Genomic DNA, 26,520 nt, shown 5'->3' with positions numbered 1-26,520 from the left:
GCAGTTTTCCAGTAACCAAGGGAGCTCTGCTAATTTATGGTAGCAAACACAAATAAGTACAAAAGCTCTTTTGGTCAATTACCTCAATTTCTGATGAACTCATATTTCAGAAAAACATATGTCAATGTTTTGGGCAGGTGAGAGGGAGAAATACTAAATATTTTTATAACTGGTAGTTCTGATCCTAGGGCAGTGATTTATAAAGAAATTCAAATATCAGAGGAGCTGTGAATAAAAGGATGTATAGCATGTTTTCCAAGTGGTAAAAAAAAATAAAAAAAAATCAAAGCATGGAAGGAACATGAAAATAAGTCAAAGCTGGAGTTATGATAACTGTGAACATAAATAATTAAAACAGGAAAAAAAAAAAAGAGGGCGAATCATGGAGTTAGGAAAGTGTTTAGTGTATTAGGGGATCTATGGACACAATGAACTCTCTCCTCTTCCTTAATGGGCAATGAGTTGAGAAGGAGGGGGGGACTGATGAAAAACATGATGACTGGGCATATGGTGAAATGTGCAATTTGTGAATGCATGGAATCAACATGAAGAGAAAGTGGCATGGCTTAGGATAAATAAGCTGCATTTGAATGATTTTGGTATTAGGCATGTGGAAGATTTATTAATGGAAGGGAGAAGAGCAAAAGGTAGATGAAATGAGTATGGATCATGGCCTGTAGGCAAAACTGAAGAATGAGAAGATGAAAATTGTAAGTCACCTACCATGCTATGATAGAGGCAAACTGAGGAGGACATTGTTAGCCAATGAGTCTATACATAGATTGTGCAAAAGAAATTATGCAGAATTTGTGGTTCTGTGGTCTCTGTTCAACAGCAAGAAGGATTTGTACAATGCGGATGGACTACATCTGAATAGAGAGGGAAAGGATAAGTGAAAGAAGCAAAGAAATGAGAATTATAAGATTACAGAGACAGGCATAACAGAGAGCATTAGCAACTACAAAGATTTTGTAAATGAGATGACCTCAAACCAGCTAGTCTAGTCAGCTGAATAGATAGCATCTCTACTCTCCAACCAACAGTCATGGATTTAGAAAATAGAATTATATGAAATAACCTTAATTACAGAATCAAATTCACTATGGAACTTGAATCAATTGGAACTACATATTCCTTATAAAAAAAGGGAAATTCAATGGTTCTACATCAACATATGACTTTCTCAAACCTTCCATTCGGGTAATTATATAGAGAAACTGCTGCTGGAAGGAAGAGTAGTGAATGCAGAGAATGAATCTGAGCAAGTAAGAAGCGATGTGAAAGAGCAGGAGAGTAAGGAAGGAGTGTAGAGAATGAGAGAATAAGTGTGCAAGACAAATAGGGACACAGGGTAGACAGGGAAACACAGTGTGAAAAAGGTTGAAGCTCAAAGAGGAAGTGAATCTGTGTAGACAAGAAGAGAATGGGATCACCTGACATGTAGGGAGAACAGTTGGATTTGAAGAGGGTTCTGGGATGGGTAGGGAGAAAAAGAATGGCTGGAGGAAGGCATGGAGAAATCACATCTAATAAATGGCATTAGCAAAATTTGTTATAGATCCAGGAATGAGCTGATATTGTTTGCATACAAATGCTAGAAATATCAGAAACAATGGAGATGAAATGGCTGCACTGATTGAGTTCATTCACCCAAAATTATTGGAATAAGTGAAACATGGTTGGATGAGGATGAAATTCTGACAGGAATAGAGAAGAAAGGATATGATGTTTTTTCTAAAGATAGAAAGAGTAAGAAGGGAGCTGAGTGCTATTGATGATAGAGAATGAGTTATGTCCATACAAGGTAGGGTGTAAGGGAGAAAAAGTGGCAGCGGTTTTGAGGCAGTATGGTGTGAGACAGAGATGAATAGAATGAAATACTTAGTCTAATGTTGCTAGAGTCCTGATAATGTAGAGAATAGTGACCATGAAATGTCACTATTCTTCTTCCTATCTACAATTTTCCTCCAAATCCGTCTGTTACTTGTCAAGAATCCAACATTATCAGATCTTATATTTCTATCGTCTAAGGCACTTTGTACCGTATCAATTCACCAATATCTTGGTCTTCCTCTGGGTTGTTTTCCTGCCAACCTGGCAGAGAACACGTGTTTTGCTAATCTTTCTTCACCCATTCTGTTTAAGTGACCATACCACCTGAGATTAGCTCTGCTAACACATTCCTGGATGCTAACAATGTCAAGTTCTATCCTAATATATTCATTTTTAATATGATATTGGCATTGATGCCATCTGTTCATGCCTCTAATCTTTCTCAGGACTCTCATATCTGCGGTCTCTAGTCTTTGGTCAAGTGTCTCTCAGATCCAATCAGCTCTCAGATCCACAAGTTAAAACTGGTTTGAACACTGTCTTGTATACAGCTAATTTGGTGTTCCAACTAATTTCTCTCTTATTCCATATGAATTTATTCAGTTGACTTTCCACCATACCAATTTTGCTGATTCTGTTATCTATTTCTATATTTACTTTACCATCTTCACTAAAAATTGTGCCTAAGTAGCTGAAATGTTTTACTTGTTCCACAGGTTCCCTGTTCGCAACACAGTTGACATTTTCAACCTATTTTACCTATTCAACCTATTTTCATTGTCTTTTGTCTTTTTATTGCTGACCTTCATACCATATCTATTACAACAGTTATTCAATTTAGTCAGGGAATCTTGCAAACTTGTAGCAGAATTATTTAGAAGTATAACATCGTCCGCATAAAGCAAAGACTTGACATCTCCAATTCTGATATTATGTTTAATACCACTTTCCTTCATACTGTGATCCATATAGATAATGAATAACAGAGAGGATAATGTACATCCTTGTCTCACACCAGATTTAACATTAAACTATCTTCTTGTACTTCCTTCAACTCTAACTGTGGACTAACAACTCAAATAAAGACTAAGTATTGCTTGATATAATGCCCCATTGACACTATATAGCTGTAGGGTATTGAATGGCTTCTCTCTTGGCACTTTGTCATATGCCTTTTCCAGATCGACAAAACTTAAATACAGATCTTTGTTATATTCCTTGCTTTCTCAACTATTTGTCGTAAAGTGAAGATCTGATCCTGACAGTCTCTATTTGGCCTGAATCCAGCTTGTTCTTCATCAAGCTTCTCTTCCACAATTCTTCTCAACCGTTTCTCAAGTATACTTGCATAGACCTTGCCAGGAACACTCAGTAGGGAAATACCTCTGTAATTCTCACATTCAGTTTTATTTCCCTTTTATATATGGCTACTATTAGAGCTCTACTACAATCATCAGGAATTCGTCCCTCTGTCCAGGCACTCTGAACTATGCAGTGCAGCCACTGTAAGACTTTTATACCACCATACTTCAGCATTTCTGGTTGAATGTCATCTAGTCCTGCTGCCTTTCCACATTTCAAGCCTTTGACGGCTTTTTCTACTTCAAGTATGGATATGCATTCCTGACTGTATGCCTGTTGATTGTTTTTTTTGAACTGTGCTATCAGTGCTTGTTTCATTTAGCAATTTTTCGAAGTAATTACTCCATACTTCAATGATATCTTTTTCTCCTCTTTTCATGTCGCCTTTATCATCTCTAACTCCTTTAACAGCACTCTTTCCTCCATTTCTAAGCTTCTTCAACAACCTACAGAATATTTTGCCACCTTCTTGATATTTATTTTCTATGTTCTTGCCAAAGTCCTCCCATGACTTTTGTTTAACTAGTTTTACACAGTGTTTAGCTTTCTTACATTTGTCTCTATATTCTCTAAGAGCGCAAGCTGACTTATTTGCCAGGAACTTTTGATATGCTTTTTTCTTTTCCTTCACTGTCTCTTTGACTTCCTGTGTCCACCATGGAGTTCTGATTTTTCTATCCTTGCAGATAATCTCACCACATGTCTTTCTGGCTGAATCAATCAATGTTTTCTTCAAGGCCTGCCACTGAATCTCCAAGGGTTGGTTCCTGTTCTCAAACTCTTTCATTTTTTCTTCAATAGTCTTTGTGTATTTTAGTTTACAGTTCACATCTAAGAGCTGCTCAACTTTTATTCGCTTTAAAACTTTCTTACATGTTATTCTTTTCAACATGAAATTCAATTTTATTCTGCTCAAGACTAAATAGTGATCGCTTCCAATATCAAATCCTCTGTACACTCTGGTGTCCTGCACCAGGGAGAAAACATCACTATCAACAATAACATAGTCAATGAGACTTTTCTTATTCCTTGCCTCTTCTCTCCATGTGAATTTGTGCACATATTTATGTTGGAACATGGTGTTAGTAATAACCAGTCCATGTCCTGAGCAGAAATCCAACAGGTATTTGCCATTATTATTAGCTTTGCTCTTTTCTCCAAATTTTCCCAAAATATTTTTGTATGTCTGACAATCATTTTCTACTCTGCTATTTAGATCCCCAACAAGGACCAACTTTTACTTTTTCATTGTGTCAGTTGCTTTTTCTAAAGCCTCAAAAAATTCTTCACTTCTACCTTAGTAGAACCTTCTGTGGGACCATAGGCACAAATAAGTCTCATTGTCCAGTTCCCCATTCTCATATTTGCCCACATTACTCTACTTGAGACTGACTGCCATTCAAGAAGATTAGCCTCGTATTTTGTGTTGAATACTATGGCTACTCCTTCTTTTCCTTGATTGTTATTGCCTGAATATAACATTTTGTATTTATTGCTCAGAAAGATCTCACCAGTTTTGGTCTTTTTTGTCTCAGTCACCCCTATTATGTCGATCTGGTACTTATCTAATTCCTCAGCTAGCTCCATTTCTTTGCCATTCAGGCTTCTTACGTTGATAGTACCGATCTTTAACTCTGGTGATGTTGAGTTGGGGTTTGTTTTCAGATTTGTTCCAGTAGCTGACTTTTCGCTGTTCACCCTGGCAAAAATAATGGGGGCCTTTATTTTAACCGGGCAACGCCCCAGTTGGCATGAAATTTTGCCATGTTGTACCATCATTTTCTATATTGGTTTAAGCCAATAAGAATACAATTCGGCTAAATCCCAAATTACCAGCCCATCCTCGTTTGTTCAGTATCCAGGTAGATACCCAACAGGGTGCACCACGAGAAGGTGAGTATTGGACATGAGGTTAGAAGCCCTGGTCAGTTCTCTGCCTTCCTTTAAAGGCTATGTGGAGGTCTCCTCTCAGTTATACAGCTTTGACCCTTAAGCATCCCTGTTAATACCATATTTTCCAAGTGGTTTAATGTTTTTGAAGTTATTTAATACACTGTTCAATACCTGTAGAGGAATGTTCTACCAGATTATTTTTGGACTGTAGTATTTCTACTTTTTTTTTCTGTTTTCTAGATTCAGATTATTTAAAATTTTGTAAGTCACTAATAATGAATATTGTTAAATCTCTCAATTGTTCAATTTTATTCAAACATTCTCTGTGCCTTTTTTTCTCACAGTTCTTTCTGTGTACTCAATCTTATCTTCAACTGATCTGGTTGATAAATACTTCTTGAAAACATTTCTTTGATCTCTATAATCCTAGAAATATCCTCATCCCACTAAAAATATTTAACCATTCTTCTTTGACTGATTTGCACACCTGTTAAATTTAGCTCACTGTTGAAAAAGCCACTTATGCTGAGGTCTTTTTAGAAACTAACTATGAGGCAATCCTCGATTATAGTTTTTGCTTTCATTCAACCATCATAGAGGAAACAGAATTGGTGAGACTAACAAAAGTGATTTGTTTACAATTCAAAGCTTCTGAAAACCTTCAAGTGAAGAACAAATTTTGCTCATTTGTATTTTCTGTTGTATAATCTGTTACCAATCTGTGTCCTCTTAACATCAAAATGTATTTACCATAATCTTTTTGTAGGAGAATGTGTTTTTAACCTTAAATTTATTATAAACTACATAATGATTAGTTATGTAGTTTATAATAATTTGAGTCTCGGGTCTAGGTTAGTCCCAAGGGGGTGGAAAGAGGGGAAAGTAGTTCCACTGCATAAAGGAGGTTCACTACTGTTGTAAATTACCGACCGATTAGCATATTAGGAATCGTTGTCAAGATCTTGGAGAAATTAGTCAAGAGAAGAATACAGGATTGGATAGATGAAAATGGGATACTGTATGGTGGACAACATGGTGTTGTGAAGGGTAGATCATGCCTCAGTAACTTACTCACGTTTTATAACACAGTGACGGCTGAACTGGATAAGGGTAATGGGTTTACAGTGATTCTACTAGACCTTGCTAAGGCCTTTGACAGGATACCACATGGAACTCTAATCAGTAAACTGCAGCATATGGGAATGGATAAAGGGTTGGTGAGATGGATAGGAGGGTGGCTGATGGAGAGATATCAGAGAGTGGTTTATTCAGGAGTAGAGTCTAAAACACGGCTTGTGACTAGTGGTGTGCTGCAGGGTTCTGTTCTTGGACCACTACTTTTCAATTTGTTCATTAACGATATAGGAAAGGATCTGAGAGGAAGTGTTCACTTGTTTGCTGATGATGCAAAGTTGGGTAGAGCAATAGTGAGTGCACAGGATGTCAAAATTTTGCAAGATGATTTGGATAGTTTGGAGGACTGGACTAAGGAAAATGGATGTCCATTTAATGTGGCAAAGTGTAAGGTTATGCATTTTGGGGTGAAAAGATTAGTAGCAGTATATCACATTGGTGGAACCGTACTCCAGGAGATTGATGAGGGCAGGGATTTGGGAGTGTTGGTGGATATGGTTTTGAATTGTAGGGAGGGGGGCACATTACAAAAGTGGTTAAATCAGCCCATCAAATCACTTGGTTGCTGAAAAATACTTTAACAAGCCGAGACAAACAAGTTATTGTTCCTCTGTATCGAGCCTTGATAAGACCCCATCTAGACTACTGTGCCCAGATATGGGTGGAGGGTTTCGTCTTGATGGGGAAGAGGTGCAGACAATCCATAGATGAGTGACCAAGATGATAGCAGGTCTATGGAATGAACCTTATGAGAACAGGTTGAAGATTTGTGGGTTGCAAAAATTGGTTGATAGGCGGAAAAGGAATGATATGATTGAGACATTCAAATTACTGAAGGGTTTCTATAAGATTAATCCAGAAGATATTTTTGAGAATAGGACTGGTGGTGGGAAGACAAGGGGCCATACATGGAAGCTGGGCAAGAATGTGGTTAGCAGGGGTGTTAGAGCTAAGTTTTTTACTTAGAGAGTGGTGAATGAGTGGAATAAGCTGCCAGAGTCTGTTGTGGGTGCTATGACTGTGAATGAGTTCAAGGTGAGGTATGACGGATACTGTGTGAATGTCAAATAATTGTTCTTGACATGATGTTAGGGTCTCCCTCGATGAGTCTGTCGACTCCTTGGAGTTGCCCAGAATAATAATAATAATAATAATAGCCAGTTCTAGCATTTAAGTCACCCATCACTTCCAGATAGACTTATATTCTTAAGTAATAAAAAATGGAAGTTATTATTTCTAACAAGAGCCTTGAGAAAGATTACGGGCATGAACAGATGGCATCAGTGCCAATATCATATTAAAAATGAGGATATTAGGAAAGAACTTGACATTGTTAGCATCTAGAAATGTGTTAGTAGAGCTATTTCAGGAGGTATGGTCACTTAAACAGAATAGGAGAGGAAAGATTAGCAAACAAGTGTTCTCTGCTGGGTTGGCAGGAAAAAGATCCAGAGGAAGACCAAGATATAGGTGGATTGATACTGTAAAAAAGTGCCTTAATGTTGGAATTCCAGATTGATTTGTAGGAAAATTGTAGATAGGAAGTTAGCGGTGATGTAAATTTTTCATGTAGTACTATCATATCCTGTACACCCTTGAGGGTACACATCAGGAATATGATGATGATGATTATTTCCAACTTAAGAGTTAATCAGTTTTCCATCTTTGTGGTTTATGCTTTGGACATTTTAGGTACCAATCTTAATTAGATTCTTCTGTTTCTTGTCCTTATTTGGATCTTTGTCATCATCCTTTAAATCTGGCCCCCTCCCTTTTTGTTTCCTTTCGAAGCTTAAAAGCAATTAAATTAAATTCTGCCAATCAGTGCTAGCCAAAAAAAGTCCTGTGATGGGATGTCATCTTACAGTCTCTGGATGGGCATATATAATATATACATACATATAAATATGTATACATAAATAATGGACTTTACTGATAAGAAGATCAAAGGATAAAGTTGAGGTGTGAGAAAATAAGCCCAAGTGTCTCATTGTTTTGCAAAAAAGCAAACAATGCGAATAAAATATTGTTGCGTTGATTCAAAGAAGAAAAATACTGCGTATTTCAAAAGAAATAAATGAACTGGTAGTTTTGATATTGTGGTATTTTTAAAGCGGGTATACTTTCACACTATTGTTTCACACAAAAATCTATAGGCACATGCTTCCAGAGTGCAAATAATTTTCGTTCCATTTTGTGACTAATTTCAAAATGAAATATTTATAGTACAGGTAACCCTCATATAATGCAGTCTACAAATTGTAGTAACCCTTGTTCAACGCGGTTTTGATAAAAACACTGTCTACAAATTGTAGTAACTCTTTATCTTTTCATATATCTTTCATCGTGTGACTTAAAAATCAAATTTTATCTTCATTAAATTTGCGTCTTCCCGTATCCAGCACGTAGTTCTAAGTAGCGAATTTATATTAGAGGAAATACCTTTAGCATGCATGTATGTCAATTGTGTACCGTGTAAAGTGTTTATTGTTGAAAATTATCTTCGTTTTCTTCCAGGAAAGCGCATTAAAAAGTGTGTTAATCTCAAGCTGAGTAATTTATTTTCTAGTGAGTTACATACAATATGTAATGATTTTTTATGTAAAAATTTTATTTTTATAGTAATGGCCACTTAGAGGGATTTTGCAATATGGTTGAAAACGAAATTAGTGAATTAATTGATGGGGAAATAGAGTTAAATGAGGAACTTGATAACTAAACCAGCTGAAGTATGCAATGAGAATTATACAAATGATGTCCAAGAGATTTCAAGTGGTGACAACGTCCGGCACTCATAAATAAAGAACATCTATGCAGTGTTATTTATGAAGACAGTGATAACGATTAAAATATGCACTTTATTTTATTTTGCCTAAAACATTTATGCATTATGGGCAATGAAGTTTAAGTACAATTTGTATTTTTATAATTTTAGACTATGCATTTTGTTTCATAGTTTTTATGTTTTCTTAACTTACACGAATTACGTGAATTAAATAAAAATACTTTTTGTTGGATATGTCATTTTTGTTTATATAATTAAAAAAAAAAGATTCCGGAAAGTTACTTTTTTCATCATGAAGGTTGTTTTCTTGATCATAAATTAGTAAATAATAATATTTGGTTAACCGATCAAGTGTTGATCAATTTTATTAATTAACTGAACCAACTAGTTTCGCCACACTTATCTGTTGGCTTCTTCAGGACACTTACATATAGGTTTAAACACTCTCACAATTATGCGTAACTGCAAACCGACAAGAATAATTACAAATAAATAGTATCGAACGTGAGTGAAACACGTATCGCGTGTACAAGATCAGCTAGCTGTTGCTGAGGAACTTTCTGTAGTTTGTATTAAAGTTCATTTCTTCCGTTTTTAAGGTTCTGATTAGGGTTTTCCATATCTCTGGGAGTATTAGGCCTTGATTTCTGTTAATGTTCACAGTAGAACGGGCGACTGTGGCTGCTTCTTTGAACATTCTTGAATGGTAATCTTCCTCTAAGTAAGGGGAACAGCTTTTGTCCCACTGTGGAGAAATACGAAAACCTGACAAAGACTTCTACTTCTGTACCCCAGCCACCACTTAACACAGTAGTCAACCTCTCCTCGGCAGTTTTAAAGCCTGAAGCACTCACCGCACTTTCATGTGGTCACAACTTCGCCCTAGCTCCAAAAAGAATACCTGCTGAAGAAATCATGATCCAAATAGAGCGTGGAATTCGCAACCTGCCTAATCACATCGCCAACAACGTGAGACTGGATGTAGTCGGTGTTCTCACTAAAGCCAAACCTCCGAAATCCAATTTATCCAAAAACGAATATACAGCCCTACAAGAATTAAAAAACAACAAAAAAATAGTAATCACCAAAGCTGATAAGGGAAGCGCCACTGTGGTACTCAATGAAAAAGACTACAAAGGTAAGCTAAATTCTTTAATACGAGACCGTACTACTTACCTCCCCATTGAATATAATCCGACCAACTCTCAGATTAGAACTATCCACAGACTCCTTAAGAAGGTCACTTCTTGGCCTGTGGAAGTCACCAACAAACTTAAACCTTATAACTCTAGACCCCCCCGATTATATGGACTCCCAAAAATACATAAACAAAATGTGCCATTGCGTCCCATAGTGGATGGCAAAAACTCAGCCCACTTTAAAGCCAGTATAGAAAACCTCACACTCCAACACACTGACATAATGGTCAGTTTTGACGTCTCCTCCCTATTCACTAATGTCCCACTCAAAGAAACCCTTGAGCTCATCCAAGCCGAGTTTCCTCCCGATATCTCAGCCCTATTTCAGTTCACAATGAACTCAGGCTATTTCGTTTGGCAAGGAAAGTTCTACAAACAGATAGAGGGGACAGCCATGGGTTCACCACTTTCCCCACCCTTGGCCAATTTCTTTATGGAGACATTTGAAGAGAAAGCCTTAAACTCCGCCCCACAAAAACCCACTATTTGGCTTCGTTATGTGGATGATGTGTTTGCTATTTGGCCACATGGCTCAGACACACTCCACTCCTTCCTAACACACTTAAACAACCAACATCCCAGAATCCAGTTCACCTTAGAAAAAGAGGAAAACAACACCCTCCCCTTCCTAGACACTTTAATCACCTGCCAGCTTGATGGATCTTTGGTGTTCTCTGTTTACAGAAAACCCACCCACACTGGCAGATACATTCACCAGCAATCCCCCCCCCTCACAACAATATGGGGTGATAAAAACACTATATAACAGGGCAAAATTAATCTGCTCAGATGACAAGGCCCTGACTATGGAACTAAACCACATCCTCAACACTTTCTTAGCCAATGGCTATAACCCCAAAAAAATCCAAAAAATACTAAAACCTATAAACCACAACCGCCCTCCCCCCCCTCCACAATAAAGACTACACCAAGTCTATCACTATCCCCTACATCCAGGGCACCTCTGAAAAAATAACTAATATCCTCAAAAAATATGACCTTACTTCCTGTTACAGATCATATAAAAAGTTGGCATCCCTTATCCGCTCTACCAAAGACCAACCACTTCCCCTAGACCTACCTGGTGTATACCAGGTCCCTTGCAGCTGCAAATTGTCCTACTTTGGCCAAACAGGCAGAACAACAAATATCAGGATTTCAGAACACCAAGACTACATCTGGTTTCACCAGTACAGCCGCTCTGGGTTGGCAGACCATGCCTTAGATACCCACCATAAAATTCGTTGGAAGAAAACAAAAATAATCCATCGCAGCAAGTTTAAATACGAAAGATTATTCAAAGAATCTTCAGCAGCTCTAAAAAACGTTCCTAACCTCAACAAATTTGGGTGCATGAAACTGCCCCAAATTTGGGAGACTTTCATTATGAGAACTTCAGCCCAACTGCCAAGACTAACAAATTAGCCCGCAAGAGGGCACCATTAGGACTTTAGGAACAAAATTAGTTTCTTACTTTCTTCCTCATTTGCTTTGTTAGTTCCTTAGTGCACATACCATATCTTTATGTTCCTGAAGATGGCAATGTGACATTGCCGAAATATAGAAGTGATTCATTAAAGTTATCTTTAATTAGTATACTTCATATGCGTTGTTAATTCCGTAAATTAATTACCAGTTATCATAGCTGCACTATTTCTACCAGCCTATCTTTGCTGTCCATTTTGCTCTCCACTTTCACTTCTCATTAGTCATTCATAAAGGACTGTTTATAACGTATTTCAGGTCTTATAAATTACTGGTAATTTTTGCCTGAAATGGAGAAACGTTCAAGTTACAGTGCTGATTTTAAACTCAAAAATCATATGATTCCAAAATGATAAAATGATAAGCAATAATGAAACTGTTTGTTTTAATTTAATTACAGAGGCATTGTCGTTAAAGAACCAAATGTCTCATGTGATGAAGGTGAGTGGCCGATCATGTAAATAACGTTAATTAAAATTTAAATGCAACCATTTTATAAATAATGTGGGCAATTATAAATTATAATGAACACTGAGGATTTAATTATAAATGCCGATTTAGTTTTTTACCTGAAAAACTTCAGCTTACGAAAATCCCTGCATATATCTTGCACCGCGATTTTTTAACTTTAATTTTTGGGAAAAAAGTGCGAGTTATATTCGAGTAAATACGGTAGAAATAACTTGATGTATAGGAATGCAAGACATGATAATTAATAAGTAACATAAAATGGATTTACCTTACGTATATATTTTTTATTAGTATAAAATTTTCACTCTAGTATCAAGAACATCTTCAGTATAAACAAGAACAGAAACTGATATATTCAACGATGACACGTTCAAACTGCACATAAATGATGTAGAACATCATGATATTAAAGTTCTAGTAAAATAACTTTAACAAGATTAAAATATATCTATACACATAATTAATTTAAGTTAATTCTGGAATTTGTGAAGAAGAACTATTTCCATCAGTTGATGGAGCAAGGTCTCACAACTCTCTCTTTGTATAAACATTCCAAAAGATTATTACTTTTATGGAGAACCTTAATGTTTTCCCAAAGAACTCGGTGTCTGGTGGTCATAGTATGCTTTGTAAGTCCTGAATGCTCTGGCTCATGGAACTTAACATAGTCTGAATGTTCATCATGATGCATGGCTGCAGATCTACTTGTTTGGCCAAAATATGCTAACACACTGGCAAGGAATTTGTTACACTCCAAGATGGTCTAAAGGCAAACATTTATCTTTAGCTGAGCCTAGTTGTAGATAGAAAGAAGAACACTTGTAGTGCCAATGGATTCAAGTAGTTTAGCTATACCTTCTGAGATGCCTATAACATAGGGAATAGTGACACGACAGACCACCAATATTCTGATGAGAAGCAGATGATAATGAAACTATAATTATTTATTTTCAACATATGATTCGGTAAAATCATTAGTGAGGCAAAGACCTGATGTGATTTATTTCTTGGGAGAGCAGCAATTCAATGGAGCCAAGAGAGTGTTCTCAATGTGCTCAAGTGTTGATGGTGCCAGATTTTTGACAACTATGAAGGTGTGAAAGAGGATGAATATAAAGTCAGTATGTGTTTTCTTTCAGAATACTGCAATTTTGCAAAACACCTTTCCAAATTGCTTTTGGCATTCACAGGGAAGTTTTCTTCATTTGTCAAAAATAGATTTAATATTAAACAAAAGATATCAGAACTTCATCTTTGCCCAGGTGATCTCCTTTTCAGCCAAGATATTGTCTTTATTCACAAATGTTCTTTTATATGAAATACTTCCTCAAGCAAGATTTTTCAGCAGATATTGTCAGCTTATTTAGTTTGTCATTCATTCTAGCTACTACACATGCCGACAAATTGAGGACACAACAATGGGTAGTCCTCTTTCTCCTACATTAGCTAACTACTTCATCAAAAGATTGAACAACGTATACCAAATAGCATACTTCCTAAGCCATCCTAAGGTACAGATATGTTACTGATGTTTTTGCAGTGTGGCATGGGTCCCGTATGGACCTACAAAAGTTTGCCAATAAGATCAACAACCTCCACTATCATATCCATCACATCACTCTTGAGTTAGAAGAGAATAACAAGATTGCCTTTTTAGAACTCCTATTACTTTACCAACCAGATGGTAGACTTCATTTCACAGTATTCAGAAAAAAAACACATACTGAACTTTATATTCATCCTCTTTCATGGCTTCATAGTTGTCAAAAATCTAGCACCATTAAGACTTTAGTACATTGAGCACACTCTCGTTGCTCTACTGAATTGCTGCTCTCCCAAGAAATAAATCACATCGTCCACCTTCTTTACTTTAAAAACAACTTCCTTACTGCAGATTTAAAAAGGTAAATCTGCAGCAGTGCATCATGATGAATATTTAGACTATGTTAAGTTCCATGAGCCAGAGCAACTGGGACTTGTGAAGAAAGCTATCGCCACCACCTCACAGAGTATTGCATTCTACTGTAGTACCCTTGCGCATGTATAAAAGCAAGTGTGTATAATCCATAGAAGGTGATGAAGGCTTTAGCCATTTGATTCCATTATTGTTCTGATAGTGACAAGCTCCTGTTATAAGGATGAGAGAGAAGAACTAATATTATTTGATCTAATGATTAAAAAAAACAGATCCTGCATTGATGCCTTTTTCACTCTTAAGCTCCTGATAGAAAAAAGAAGAGAATTCAATTTAGAGACCCATATATTATTCATCGATTATAAAAAGGCTTTTGATAAAAATCAGAATAAGCTACTGGAAGTTTTACGAGAAAATTTTAAGAATTCATCATCATCAAATTCCTGCCATCTACATGATAGTACTACATGAAAAATTTACATCATTACTAACTTCCTATCTACAATTTTCCTCCAAATCAGTCTGTTACCTGTCAAGACTCCAACATTATGAGATCTTATATTTCTATCTTCTAAGGCACTTTTTACCATATCAATCCCACCTATACCTTGGTCTTTTTCCTACCAACCTGGCAAAGAACACCTGTTTTGCTAATCTTTCCTCTCCCATTTTGTTTAAGTGACCATACCACATGAGATTAGTTCTGCTAATACATTCCCAGATGCTGACAATGTCAAATTCTCAAACCAAAATATAAAATGATTTTTGAGAATTTTACATTCTTAACCAGTTAATTAAAGCAATTTTCAATATATATATATATATATATATATATAACAATAACCAAATTAAAATAATGATAGCCACACGAAAATCTGAATCACGGAACATAAATGCAGGTGTCTAACAAATATGTAGTCTATCGCCATGCCTATTTATATCAATATTAATATTATAAGAGAGTGGAGGGAAACAACCAGTTTTGGCATTCACATAAATGATCACACCAACATCGATATAATTTTATTTGGCAACTATGAGGTTCTAATTGAAAACAACAAAGATTCTCTACAGCAAGCAACCTTTTCATTAAATGAAATAGCAAATCATACAACGTGGAAATCTCCACAAAATCAAAGTCATGGCATTTAAAGGCCGAGACCCAATTAAAAGAAAAATTTGCATCAACGATGATGTTATACAACAGGTTAACACATTCAAATATCTAGGCTACCATTTATCTTATGAAAGAGAGAAAGACATGCAAAATAAAAAATAAAATAACCAATTATATAGGAATAACAAAAATTATCAATCAGATATTGAATCCAAATTTAATAACCAAAAAAACAAGAATAAGAATCCATAATTCAATAGCAAGACCTATTCTAACATATGATTCTGAAGCCTGGACCATAACTCAAGCAGATAGAAAAAGACTGATAAGCTCTGAAATGAGATTCATATGCAAAACAGTTTGATATATTCGGCACTGTCGACAGGGTGTAGCATAGAGACAGTGTGCTTCACGGCACAGCTTAATAAGGGTGCTCGTTCAGCCATATTGCAGTAGGCTCTGTTGCTATGCTAACAATTCCTATTAGTGTAGCAAGTGTGGAAAGAAGTTTTTCCAAACTTAAACTGATTAAAAATTATTTGCAAACAGCAATGACCCAAGAAAGATTGGTTGGTCTAGCAACTATATCGATAGAGGCAAACATAGATTATAATTTAAATTTAGAAGAGCTTATAAGCAGTTTTATTGTGTGATATCCTCGTAGAGCAAACATTTAATTAATATTATTATGCAATCGTTTTGCATTAATGTTTCTCTTAGAAATAATATAGGTATTTAATAACAACACACATAAACATGCATAGATATTTGATTAGTATTACTTTGAAGCCTCCATGGAATCTGAAGATACAATGTGGGAGGTCAAACATTCACACACCACCATAGCTATCATAGCTGTTGAAAAAGGGTGTTCTTTGCATTATGGGATATTAAGGCAACTGATATGAAGTTATTGGCCTCCATATACAAGCAGCCCAGCGGTGCAAACATTGTTTGCTTACAATTGGATAAAGGATTAAAGAAAGAATATCATACCATGCATTGAAGACATTCAGTGCTGGAACATTCACCACCCAAACCACCCTGGCAATGAATTCCACTCATTCTCCACCTACAATGTAAAAAATTTCCTTTTCACTTCCTTCTCATATGACCCTTTCTCATAGAAAGGGTCATATGAGAATAAGAGAGATCACCTCTTGTTCTCACATCACCCATTATCCCATGCAATAATTCTCATGTATCTATCTGATAGACTCCTCTGATACATCTCAATCATATATTACCCCTCCTCCTATCCAATGTGTTCACAAGACCACATCTCCTGAATCTTTCTCACACTCAGTATTAGAGAAGTATTGAGAAAGTCTTATTTGTCTTCCTGTGCACTCTTTCCAACATTTCCTTGTCATGAATATAGCCAGGAGGTGATAGTTTCACTTATAAGTGGAACCATCAAATCCATGTGTATGTATGTCTATGATTAATATATATATATATATATATTAATCCCATACACAAGCGGTCAAGAGACCTATAAACAAATCAGTGCCGTGTGTAGAAGAGGACTGAGATAGAAGTTTATTTATTTTTTTTTTTTTAAGAGTTGCAAGTGGTAATTGTTTGTGAATACTTCATGAGGAAGGTTGTTCCAGAGGACAGAGATGGACAGAATAAAAAAAAGAAAGAGAAGCAGGTTCAGTGTGTTTGCAGTAACACAATAAAGGGATACTGGGCAACTTTTGCTGCTGCTCTTGTATTAATAGGTGCAACTGAGGAAAATATGCAAGAAACTGGAAATAAGAAGAAGGTATGATATGAAGATTTGATGAAAAGAGATATACTTAATGAGAAAATGACAAAAGCATATTTTCTAAGTTTGAGGATCAAGGATGTTAGTGGAGTTAGTTTTTAGAAGAAAGAGAGAGAGTTGTGAAAGAGGTGAAAGAGCTGATTGTTTTGGTTAGTTCAAATTATTTGCGAACAAATTATTTGCAAAGGGAGAAATATGTAATGAAAGAGAATATGAAAGAGTTGTTGAAAGAAGCAAAAATGAAGAGTAAGAAAGTAGAGATTGTGAGTCTGATGCCTTGGTATGATAGGAAAAAGTTGAGGAGGAGGAGGAGGTACGATTGCTAACGAGTCAATGAGAGGATTGCATAGAAGGAATGATGATGTGCAGTTTATAGATGTATGGAGAATTTTATGGATGAAAGGACTTATACATGCCTAATGGACTACAGTTGAATGGTTTTGGAGTTAGATGTTTGGAGAAAGTTTTTTTCTTTTTTTGGGGGGGGGGGATGAAATCAAGCATGTATCTGGCCACCTCTGGGATAAATGATTGTGTTTACAGAAATTATTATGCAAGGCTGAATACAATTACATGGGTTTCAGATTTGAGTGGGTTGGTAATGACATTACACAAGGGTAACTGAGGGTCCAAGGGGATGTTGAAATTCATGTACATAAATGCCAGAGTATCAGAAATAAGGGTGAGGAGTTTTTAGCATTCGTCAGCTCAACTTGGCCAAAGATTATAGGCATTAGTGAGACCTGGTTGACAGAAAATGATATAGTTACAGGGATAAAATGAAAAGGGGATTGTATTTTCAGGGAGGATAGAGGGAATATGATGAGGGGTATTGCTGATGATAGCTGAAGAGCTACAACCAACAAAATTAGAAATTAAAGAGGATTTTAGGTTTGGAAAAGATATTTCTTGAGGCTGTCTGGTGTGAGATAGCAGCAATAGAACAAAATAGTACAATGATTGCAGGTCGAGCAATTATTATGAGACTTCAACTATAGGACATGGATTGGAAGGGAGGAGAGGGACATGGCAGGATGGAATTTATACTGTTGCGAAGGTTTAATTACCTGAAGAACACGTTATAAAAGGATCAGGGATTTGAGAGTACTGGATCTGGTAATATATTCATAACCAAGGTAGACACTCTGCCTCCAAACGTGGGGAGTGACAATGCAGTCTTGTTTTGGGATGTTGCTAATCATGGAATTCTCTGTCAAGAAAGGATATATGTTGAACTATAAAGCTGGTAATTATGACAGATTTTGGAGGCATCTTGGAGCATTGCCATGGCCTGAGAAACTACAAAGTAAGAAAGAATGTCAGTAGTGCATGTTATGCAAGTGATCAGCGATTGCTTGAGGGAAGCAGCATACCCAGGGTCAGGAGTGGTATATGGTGGGGTGGAATCCAGGAGAATGAGGGTGACTAGTGGAGTATCTCAGGGTTCTGTACTAGGGTCACTACTCTTTAAATTATATATCAATGATGTAGGAAAAGGTTTAAGGGGAGGGTGATACACAGCAGTTTGCTGATGATGAAAAACTGGGGAGGGCAATAGTTGATAAAGGTGTAAAGGTGATGTAGATATCTTGCAGGATGATTTAAATAAATTGGCAAAAGGACAATAATTATCAATTTCATGTTGCAAAATGTAAGATTATGCACTTCGGGTTAAAAAGATTACATATTGTGTATCACACTGATATGGTAGTGGATTGCAGGAAATTGATGAGGGTATGTAATAGTGGAGAGAGATTTTGAAAAACACACTAATGAGTAAAGATAGGGAAGTTTGTATTCCTCTTTATATGGCTATTATTTGACCACATCTTAACTACTGCACACAGATTTAGTCAGCTGGATTTCTTGGGGATCAGGAGGCAGTAGAAAGGATTCAGAGATAAGTGATGACATGCTGGTGACAGGTCTGTGGAATGTTTCCTATGAGGGTAGATTGAAGGAGTGTGGATTAAAAAATTTAGTTAATAGGCAGAAAAGAGAAGAGATGATAGAAACTTATAAGAAGTTAAAGGTTTTATAAAATTGGCTCAAGGGAAAATTTTCAATATATGACAAATAGTCAGAGAACTAAAAGTCATTTGGGGGAAAGTTGCATAAGAGTGTGGTTAGTAAGGGCATGCAGACTAGATTTTTTTGAATGGAGAGTGAAAAACAAGTGAAATGGATTGCCAGAATCAGTTGCGAGTGCTCTAGTAGAAAATGAGTTTAAAAGAGCGGTATGATAGGTTATGTTGCATAAAAGCTGATGTGGGTCTCTCCCAATGAGTCTCTGGACTCCATGGAAATACTGCATAATTATAAATTAACATAATGAATTATTGTTTTGAAGTTTTCCTACTGGGGAGAGGTTATTAAGGTAAGCCAATATAATATTTTATTAATATATGTTTTTTGACCTTCAATTATTACATCCACAAAATTACTGGGCAGGAATCTAAACCACCTATCATTCCAAGTACAAAAATTAGTGGACTTCATGGGACATTGAAAATAACAGAATGATCAATATAACTATTTTTCAGTCATATAATGGACAATAGAACTATTTCAATGTACATGACTTAATTAATGCTATGAACAACAATGAATTTGGTTGTTATTGCAACCAAGCACAGGCCAACAAAGATGAAAACAACTGTCATTAAGTACATACTTATAAAATTTAGTGGTAGTTTGCATTCTCTTGAGGAGGATATAAATCTTTAATTTTTTTAAATTCTTAAATGATACAGTGATCTCTCAATTATACAACTTTCAAATGAACAAATCTGCAATCAACAAATTCTTGAAAAGGATGGCATGTGAAATGGCTTCAGATAGAGTAATACATAATTGTACCTCTAGTTATCCAACCGACAAACTAATCTTCCACTGTGGTTAGATAATTAAAAGATTACTGCTACTCATTTTTAAAATAGCATCATAAAACAACAATGTAATAATGCACATCAAATATGCAATTAATAATCAAGAAATAAAATTTCACATTTCAGAAAAATTTGCATCTGCAGTGAGAAATTCTACTATTTATATCTTTCCTGAATAAAAGACTTAGTTATATGTACCAAGCTGAAATTACTGTGGCTCTTTAATTAAAAACATAAATTCTAGTGGTAAGACTTATACGTTGGTTAGACATAACTGGTAATTAATTTACGGAATTAACAACGCATATAAAGTAAATTAATTAAAGATAACTTTAATGAATCACTTCTATATTTCGACAATGTCACATTGTCATCTTCAGGAACATAAAGATATGGTATGTGCACTACAGGAACTAACAAAGCAAATGAGGAAGAAATTAAGACACTAATTTTGTTCCTAAAGTCCTAATGGTGCCCTCTTGCGGGCTAATTTGGTAGTCTTGGCCGTTGGGCTGAAGTTCTCATAATGAAAGTCTCCCAAATTTGGGGCAGTTTCATGCACCCAAATTGTTGAGGTTAGGAACGTTTTTTAGAGCTGCTGAAGATTCTTTGAATAATCTTTCGTATTTAAACTTGCTGCGATGGATTATTTTTGTCTTCTTCCAACGAATTTTATGGTGGGTATCTAAGGCATGGTCTGCCAGCCCAGAGCGGCTGTACTGGTGAAACCGGATGTAGTCTTGGTGTTCTGAAATCCTGATATTTGTTGTTCTGCCTGTTTGGCCAAAGTAGGACAATTTGCAGCTGCAAGGGACCTGGTATACACCAGGTAGGTCTAGGGGAAGTGGTTGGTCTTTGGTAGAGCGGATAAGGGATGCCAACTTTTTATATGGTCTGTAACAGGAAGTAAGGTCATATTTCTTGAGGATATTAGTTATTTTTTCAGAGGTGCCCTGGATGTAGGGGATAGTGATAGACTTGGTGTAGTCTTTATTGTTGAGGGGGGGAGGGGGGTTGTGGTTTTCAGGTTTTAGTATTTTTTGGATTTTTTTGGGGTTATAGCCATTGGCTAAGAAAGTGTTGAGGATGTGGTTTAGTTCCATAGTCAGGGCCTTGTCATCTGAGCAGATTAATTTTGCCCTGTTATATAGTGTTTTTATCACCCCATATTGTTGTGAGGGGGGGGGGGATTGCTGGTGAATGTATCTGCCAGTGTGGGTGGGTTTTCTGTAAACAGAGAAAACCAAAGATCCATCAAGCTGGCGGGTGATTAAAGTGTCTAGGAAGGGGAGGGTGTTGTTTTCCTCTTTTTCTAAGGTGAACTGGACTCTGGGATGTTGGTTGTTTAAGTGTGTTAGGAAGGAGTGGAGTGAGTCTGAGCCATGTGGCCAAATAGCAAACACATCATCCACATAACGAAGCCAAATAGTGGATTTTTGTGGGGCGGAGTTTAAGGCTTTTTCTTCAAATGTCTCCATAAAGAAATTGGCCAAGGGTGGGGAAAGTGGTGAACCCATGGCTGTCCCCTCTATCTGTTTGTAGAACTTTCCTTGCCAAACGAAATAGCCTGAGTTCATTGTGAACTGAAATAGTGCTGAGATATCAGGAGGAAACTTGGCTTGGATGAGCTCAAGGGTTTCTTTGAGTGGGACATTAGTGAATAGGGAGGAGACGTCAAAACTGACCATTATGTCAGTGTGTTGGAGTGTGAGGTTTTCTATACTGGCTTTAAAGTGGGCCGAGTTTTTTATGTGTGATGGTGTGTTGCCAGTGTAGTGTGTGAGCGTTTTGGCTAAATGTTTGGCTAATTTATATGTGGGGGAATCAATGCCATCCACTATGGGACGTAATGGCACATTTTGTTTATGTATTTTTGGGAGTCCATATAATCGGGGGGGGTCTAGAGTTATAAGGTTTAAGCTTGTTGGTGACTTCCACAGGCCAAGAAGTGACTTTCTTAACAACGTGAAGACAACGTGAGACTGGATGTAGTCGGTGTTCTCACTAAAGCCAAACCTCCAAAATCCAACTTATCCAAAAACGAATATACAGCCCTACAAGAATTAAAAAACAACAAAAAAATAGTAATCACCAAAGCTGATAAGGGAAGCGCCACTGTGGTACTCAATCAAAAAGACTACAAAGGTAAGCTAAATTCCTTAATACGAGACCATACTACTTACCTCCCCATTGAATATAATCCGACCAGCTCTCAGATTAGAACTATCCACAGACTCCTTAAGAAAGTCACTTCTTGGCCTGTGGAAGTCACCAACAAGCTTAAACCTTATAACTCTAGACCCCCCCCCCCCGATTATATGGACTCCCAAAAATACATAAACAAAATGTGCCATTACGTCCCATAGTGGATGGCATTGATTCCCCCACATATAAATTAGCCAAACATTTAGCCAAAACGCTCACACACTACACTGGCAACACACCATCACACATAAAAAACTCGGCCCACTTTAAAGCCAGTATAGAAAACCTCACACTCCAACACACTGACATAATGGTCAGTTTTGACGTCTCCTCCCTATTCACTAATGTCCCACTCAAAGAAACCCTTGAGCTCATCCAAGCCAAGTTTCCTCCCGATATCTCAGCCCTATTTCAGTTCACAATGAACTCAGGCTATTTCGTTTGGCAAGGAAAGTTCTATAAACAGATAGAGGGGACAGCCATGGGTTCACCACTTTCCCCACCCTTGGCCAATTTCTTTATGGAGACATTTGAAGAAAAAGCCTTAAACTCCACCCCACAAAAACCCACTATTTGGCTTCGTTATGTGGATGATGTGTTTGCTATTTGGCCACATGGCTCAGACTCACTCCACTCCTTCCTAACACACTTAAACAACCAACATCCCAGAGTCCAGTTCACCTTAGAAAAAGAGGAAAACAACACCCTCCCCTTCCTAGACACTTTAATCACCCGCCAGCTTGATGGATCTTTGGTTTTCTCTGTTTACAGAAAACCCACCCACACTGGCAGATACATTCACCAGCAATCCCCCCCCCCCCCCTCACAACAATATGGGGTGATAAAAACACTATATAACAGGGCAAAATTAATCTGCTCAGATGACAAGGCCCTGACTATGGAACTAAACCACATCCTCAACACTTTCTTAGCCAATGGCTATAACCCCAAAAAAATCCAAAAAATACTAAAACCTGAAAACCACAACCCCCCCTCCCCCCCTCAACAATAAAGACTACACCAAGTCTATCACTATCCCCTACATCCAGGGCACCTCTGAAAAAATAACTAATATCCTCAAGAAATATGACCTTACTTCCTGTTACAGACCATATAAAAAGTTGGCATCCCTTATCCGCTCTACCAAAGACCAACCACTTCCCCTAGACCTACCTGGTGTATACCAGGTCCCTTGCAGCTGCAAATTGTCCTACTTTGGCCAAGCAGGCAGAACAACAAATATCAGGATTTCAGAACACCAAGACTACATCCAGTTTCACCAGTACAGCCGCTCTGGGCTGGCAGACCATGCCTTAGATACCCACCATAAAATTCGTTGGAAGAAGACAAAAATAATCCATCGCAGCAAGTTTAAATACGAAAGATTATTCAAAGAATCTTCAGCAGCTCTAAAAAACGTTCCTAACCTCAACAATTTGGGTGCATGAAACTGCCCCAAATTTGGGAGACTTTCATTATGAGAACTTCAGCCCAACGGCCAAGACTACCAAATTAGCCCGCAAGAGGGCACCATTAGGACTTTAGGAACAAAATTAGTGTCTTAATTTCTTCCTCATTTGCTTTGTTAGTTCCTGTAGTGCACATACCATATCTTTATGTTCCTGAAGATGACAATGTGACATTGTCGAAATATAGAAGTGATTCATTAAAGTTATCTTTAATTAATTTACTTTATATGCGTTGTTAATTCCGTAAATTAATTACCAGTTAAAAACATAAATGCTTGAAAAGATTTAACATGTATCATCAGTTAAGAGTATAAATCATATGTTTGCTTACCTCTTGGCAAATACACAACTAAGATCATCTAAGACTGTGTTCAGGGCCTGTTGAAGCTCTTTTAGGATATTTGCTGCATCAGCTTCTAACTGGAAAAAAAAAGTGTATATATATATATAATAGTGGAATTCATTGTGAAATTCATATATATATATAAGAGTGGAATTCATTGCCTGACTTAGTTGTGAGCTTTTTGTCTGTAAATGAATTCAAGAAGAGATATGACAGATATTGTTTTGCTAGTTTGGGTCTCCCGCGATGAGTCTACTGACTCCATGGAGATACCCATAATAATAATAATAATAATAATAATATATATTATACACACACACACACACACATACAGTATATGTCATCTTCATATTCCATTGTATATTAAATCTATGGACTGTCAGGACATTGAACTTAATGTATAACTTGGCTTCATACCAGCTTAATTAATGTTATGATAAAGAGATTAAGCCAAAGAATCTCCAGATCCAAATCTAAACAAGAATGATGGATTAATAATTCCAAAATTTCCAAATAATTCCATCTTCAACCCATATAGTATCAAGAACAATCCCAAACAGAAGAAAAACCTTAATATCAGAGAACTTTAGAAATTGTTCAATGTAGTTCTGATTTCTGCTATAAAACCTTTTTTTCATCGGTATATTATTATACTAATATGTATGAAAAGTTTATGTTATTTTGGGAATTAATTTCAAATGTTTTATATATTTTGTTTAGTAATAATTTTTTTTCACCAGAGGTCAGGCTAGGATAAATGATTAGCAAAGCATTTAGATTCATCTTACTTTTGTGTAGTGCCAAGTAGCTTGTGTCCTGTACATATGTATATGTTTTCCTGATGACGACATCAATAAAGAGGTTGAAATGTCGAATATTATTTTCTTAATTATAAGTAATTATTCTAACATGTGTTTTTGTCTCCATAAATAGATAATGAAATTTGTCTATTTTATTATCTATTTCCAAATTTAATTTGGCATTTTTACTAAGAACTGCCTAACTAACTGAAATATTTCATTCTGAAGATTTACTGTGTGAAGATTTTAGATAATTTCTCACATATGGAAATGGATGGACTAATAAGCTATACTTTGCAAGTATGGGTTTACTATAGGGAGGTCACGTCTGGGCAATTTGCTCATATTTTATAATAATGTTATGGCTGAGTTTGGATAAAGAGAATGGATACGCTATGATACTTTTGGGATTTACTGAGGCATTAATAAGATATCACATGAAAGGCTGTTGCATTAACTGGAGAGTACTGGACTGGAATATAAGCAAACTATTGGCTTAAATAAGTGTGTGTGGCTGACACACAGATATCAGAAAGTTGTACATGTGGATGTTAATCTGCCAGATCTAAGGCGAACAGTGATGTGCCTGAAAGATCAGTCCTTGGACTATTGTTGTTTAATCAATATACAGGTATCCCTCAATTAACACGGTTAATTAATCCCTCGATGTTACCACATATATCAAAATCGCGTTAATCAAATCTAATAATCAATGATAAAAATTACAATTTATCCATGATCGATTACTGTATTAATAATTCATTTTATATGGTACTCTTTTAGAAAAGATAAAAAATGAATGCAAAGTATATGTTTAATAAATGCTTGTACCTACATTATTTACTGCAATTTTTTTTATCAAAAGAAGTTATCAAGAGACGTTTGAACAGTTTTAGTTTTTTTCTTATTGGCATAAATTCTACGATAACAAGCAAAATGACTCTCCAGACCTCGGCAAACAAGCAATAAAACAAAGAAAAAAAAAACACTGCAAATATAATACATGATGGTACAAATTAAGTGGATATTGAATCCAACATTATTTCATAGCCGAATATAAAAACTAAAAGTTTTGGCGGATGCAAGCATAAGCAACCTTATGGGCAAATCGTAGTAAAGGTGGAGTAAGCTCCAGAGCACTTTCATTAGTATTTTCCATAATGTAAAGCACATCTCTTAGAGGAGATGTATGATAAATAAGCCTTTGGCTCTCTATTTCAGTAATACATGATGGTTTATTTATTTTCAGTTACAATCTAGAAATTATTGAACCAATAACAAAAAAACAACAACTAAACCATACTATACTGACATCGGAAGTCGCGGTATCTCTCAGTACAATTTACTGTCAAATATCACAAACCTTTACATAACATGTGTTAAACCAAACTGATAGCAAAAAACAGTATGGAATATCACTCGTAATATATGAATGCACAGCTACTCATGACCTCCAATCTATACACTGAATTGTGTAAGAATATTGTATTAAACATTTTGCATGTATCTGTCAGATCAGCTGTGAGCTATGCAGAGTTAAAGTCGCATTAATCAAAACTCTTGCTGCATATATCAAGGGATTGCTGCAATTAATTTCACCGCATTAAGCAAGGGATAACTGTATTAATGATATTGGGAAGGGCTTGACAAGAGATCTTTAATTGCATGCTGATGCTGCAAAGATAGTCAGGGCAATCAGAGATGCTATTGATATATTGATATACAGAATTTACAGGGAGATTTGAATGGGCTGAAGTGTGGGCAAATGATAATGGTTGTCAATTTAGTATTAGTATAAAGTTATATTTATATTTTGATGAGACTAGAGATCTTGGAATTATGGTGGA

At 36.3% G+C, this 26,520-nt stretch overlaps 1 protein-coding gene across 1 annotated transcript in view; it reads right to left on the bottom strand.

Annotated features, from left to right (window-relative positions):
- Positions 1-26,520, bottom strand: part of unc-13 (protein unc13 homolog) — a 1,156,644-nt gene that overhangs the window by 119,638 nt on the left and 1,010,486 nt on the right. The window contains exon 32 of the mRNA XM_090416011.1: positions 23,862-23,950. Coding sequence (XP_090272137.1) covers positions 23,862-23,950 — 89 coding nt within the window. The remainder of the gene's footprint in view (positions 1-23,861; positions 23,951-26,520) is intronic.

Source organism: Typopeltis vanoorti, chromosome 3 (assembly GCF_054136105.1).
Source record: "Typopeltis vanoorti isolate ZY-2024b chromosome 3, IOZ_Tvanoo_1.0, whole genome shotgun sequence".
NCBI classification, from domain to species: domain Eukaryota; kingdom Metazoa; phylum Arthropoda; class Arachnida; order Uropygi; family Thelyphonidae; genus Typopeltis; species Typopeltis vanoorti.
Note: the sequence above shows the minus strand (reverse complement) of the source record. Positions and strands in the feature narration are given on the sequence as shown.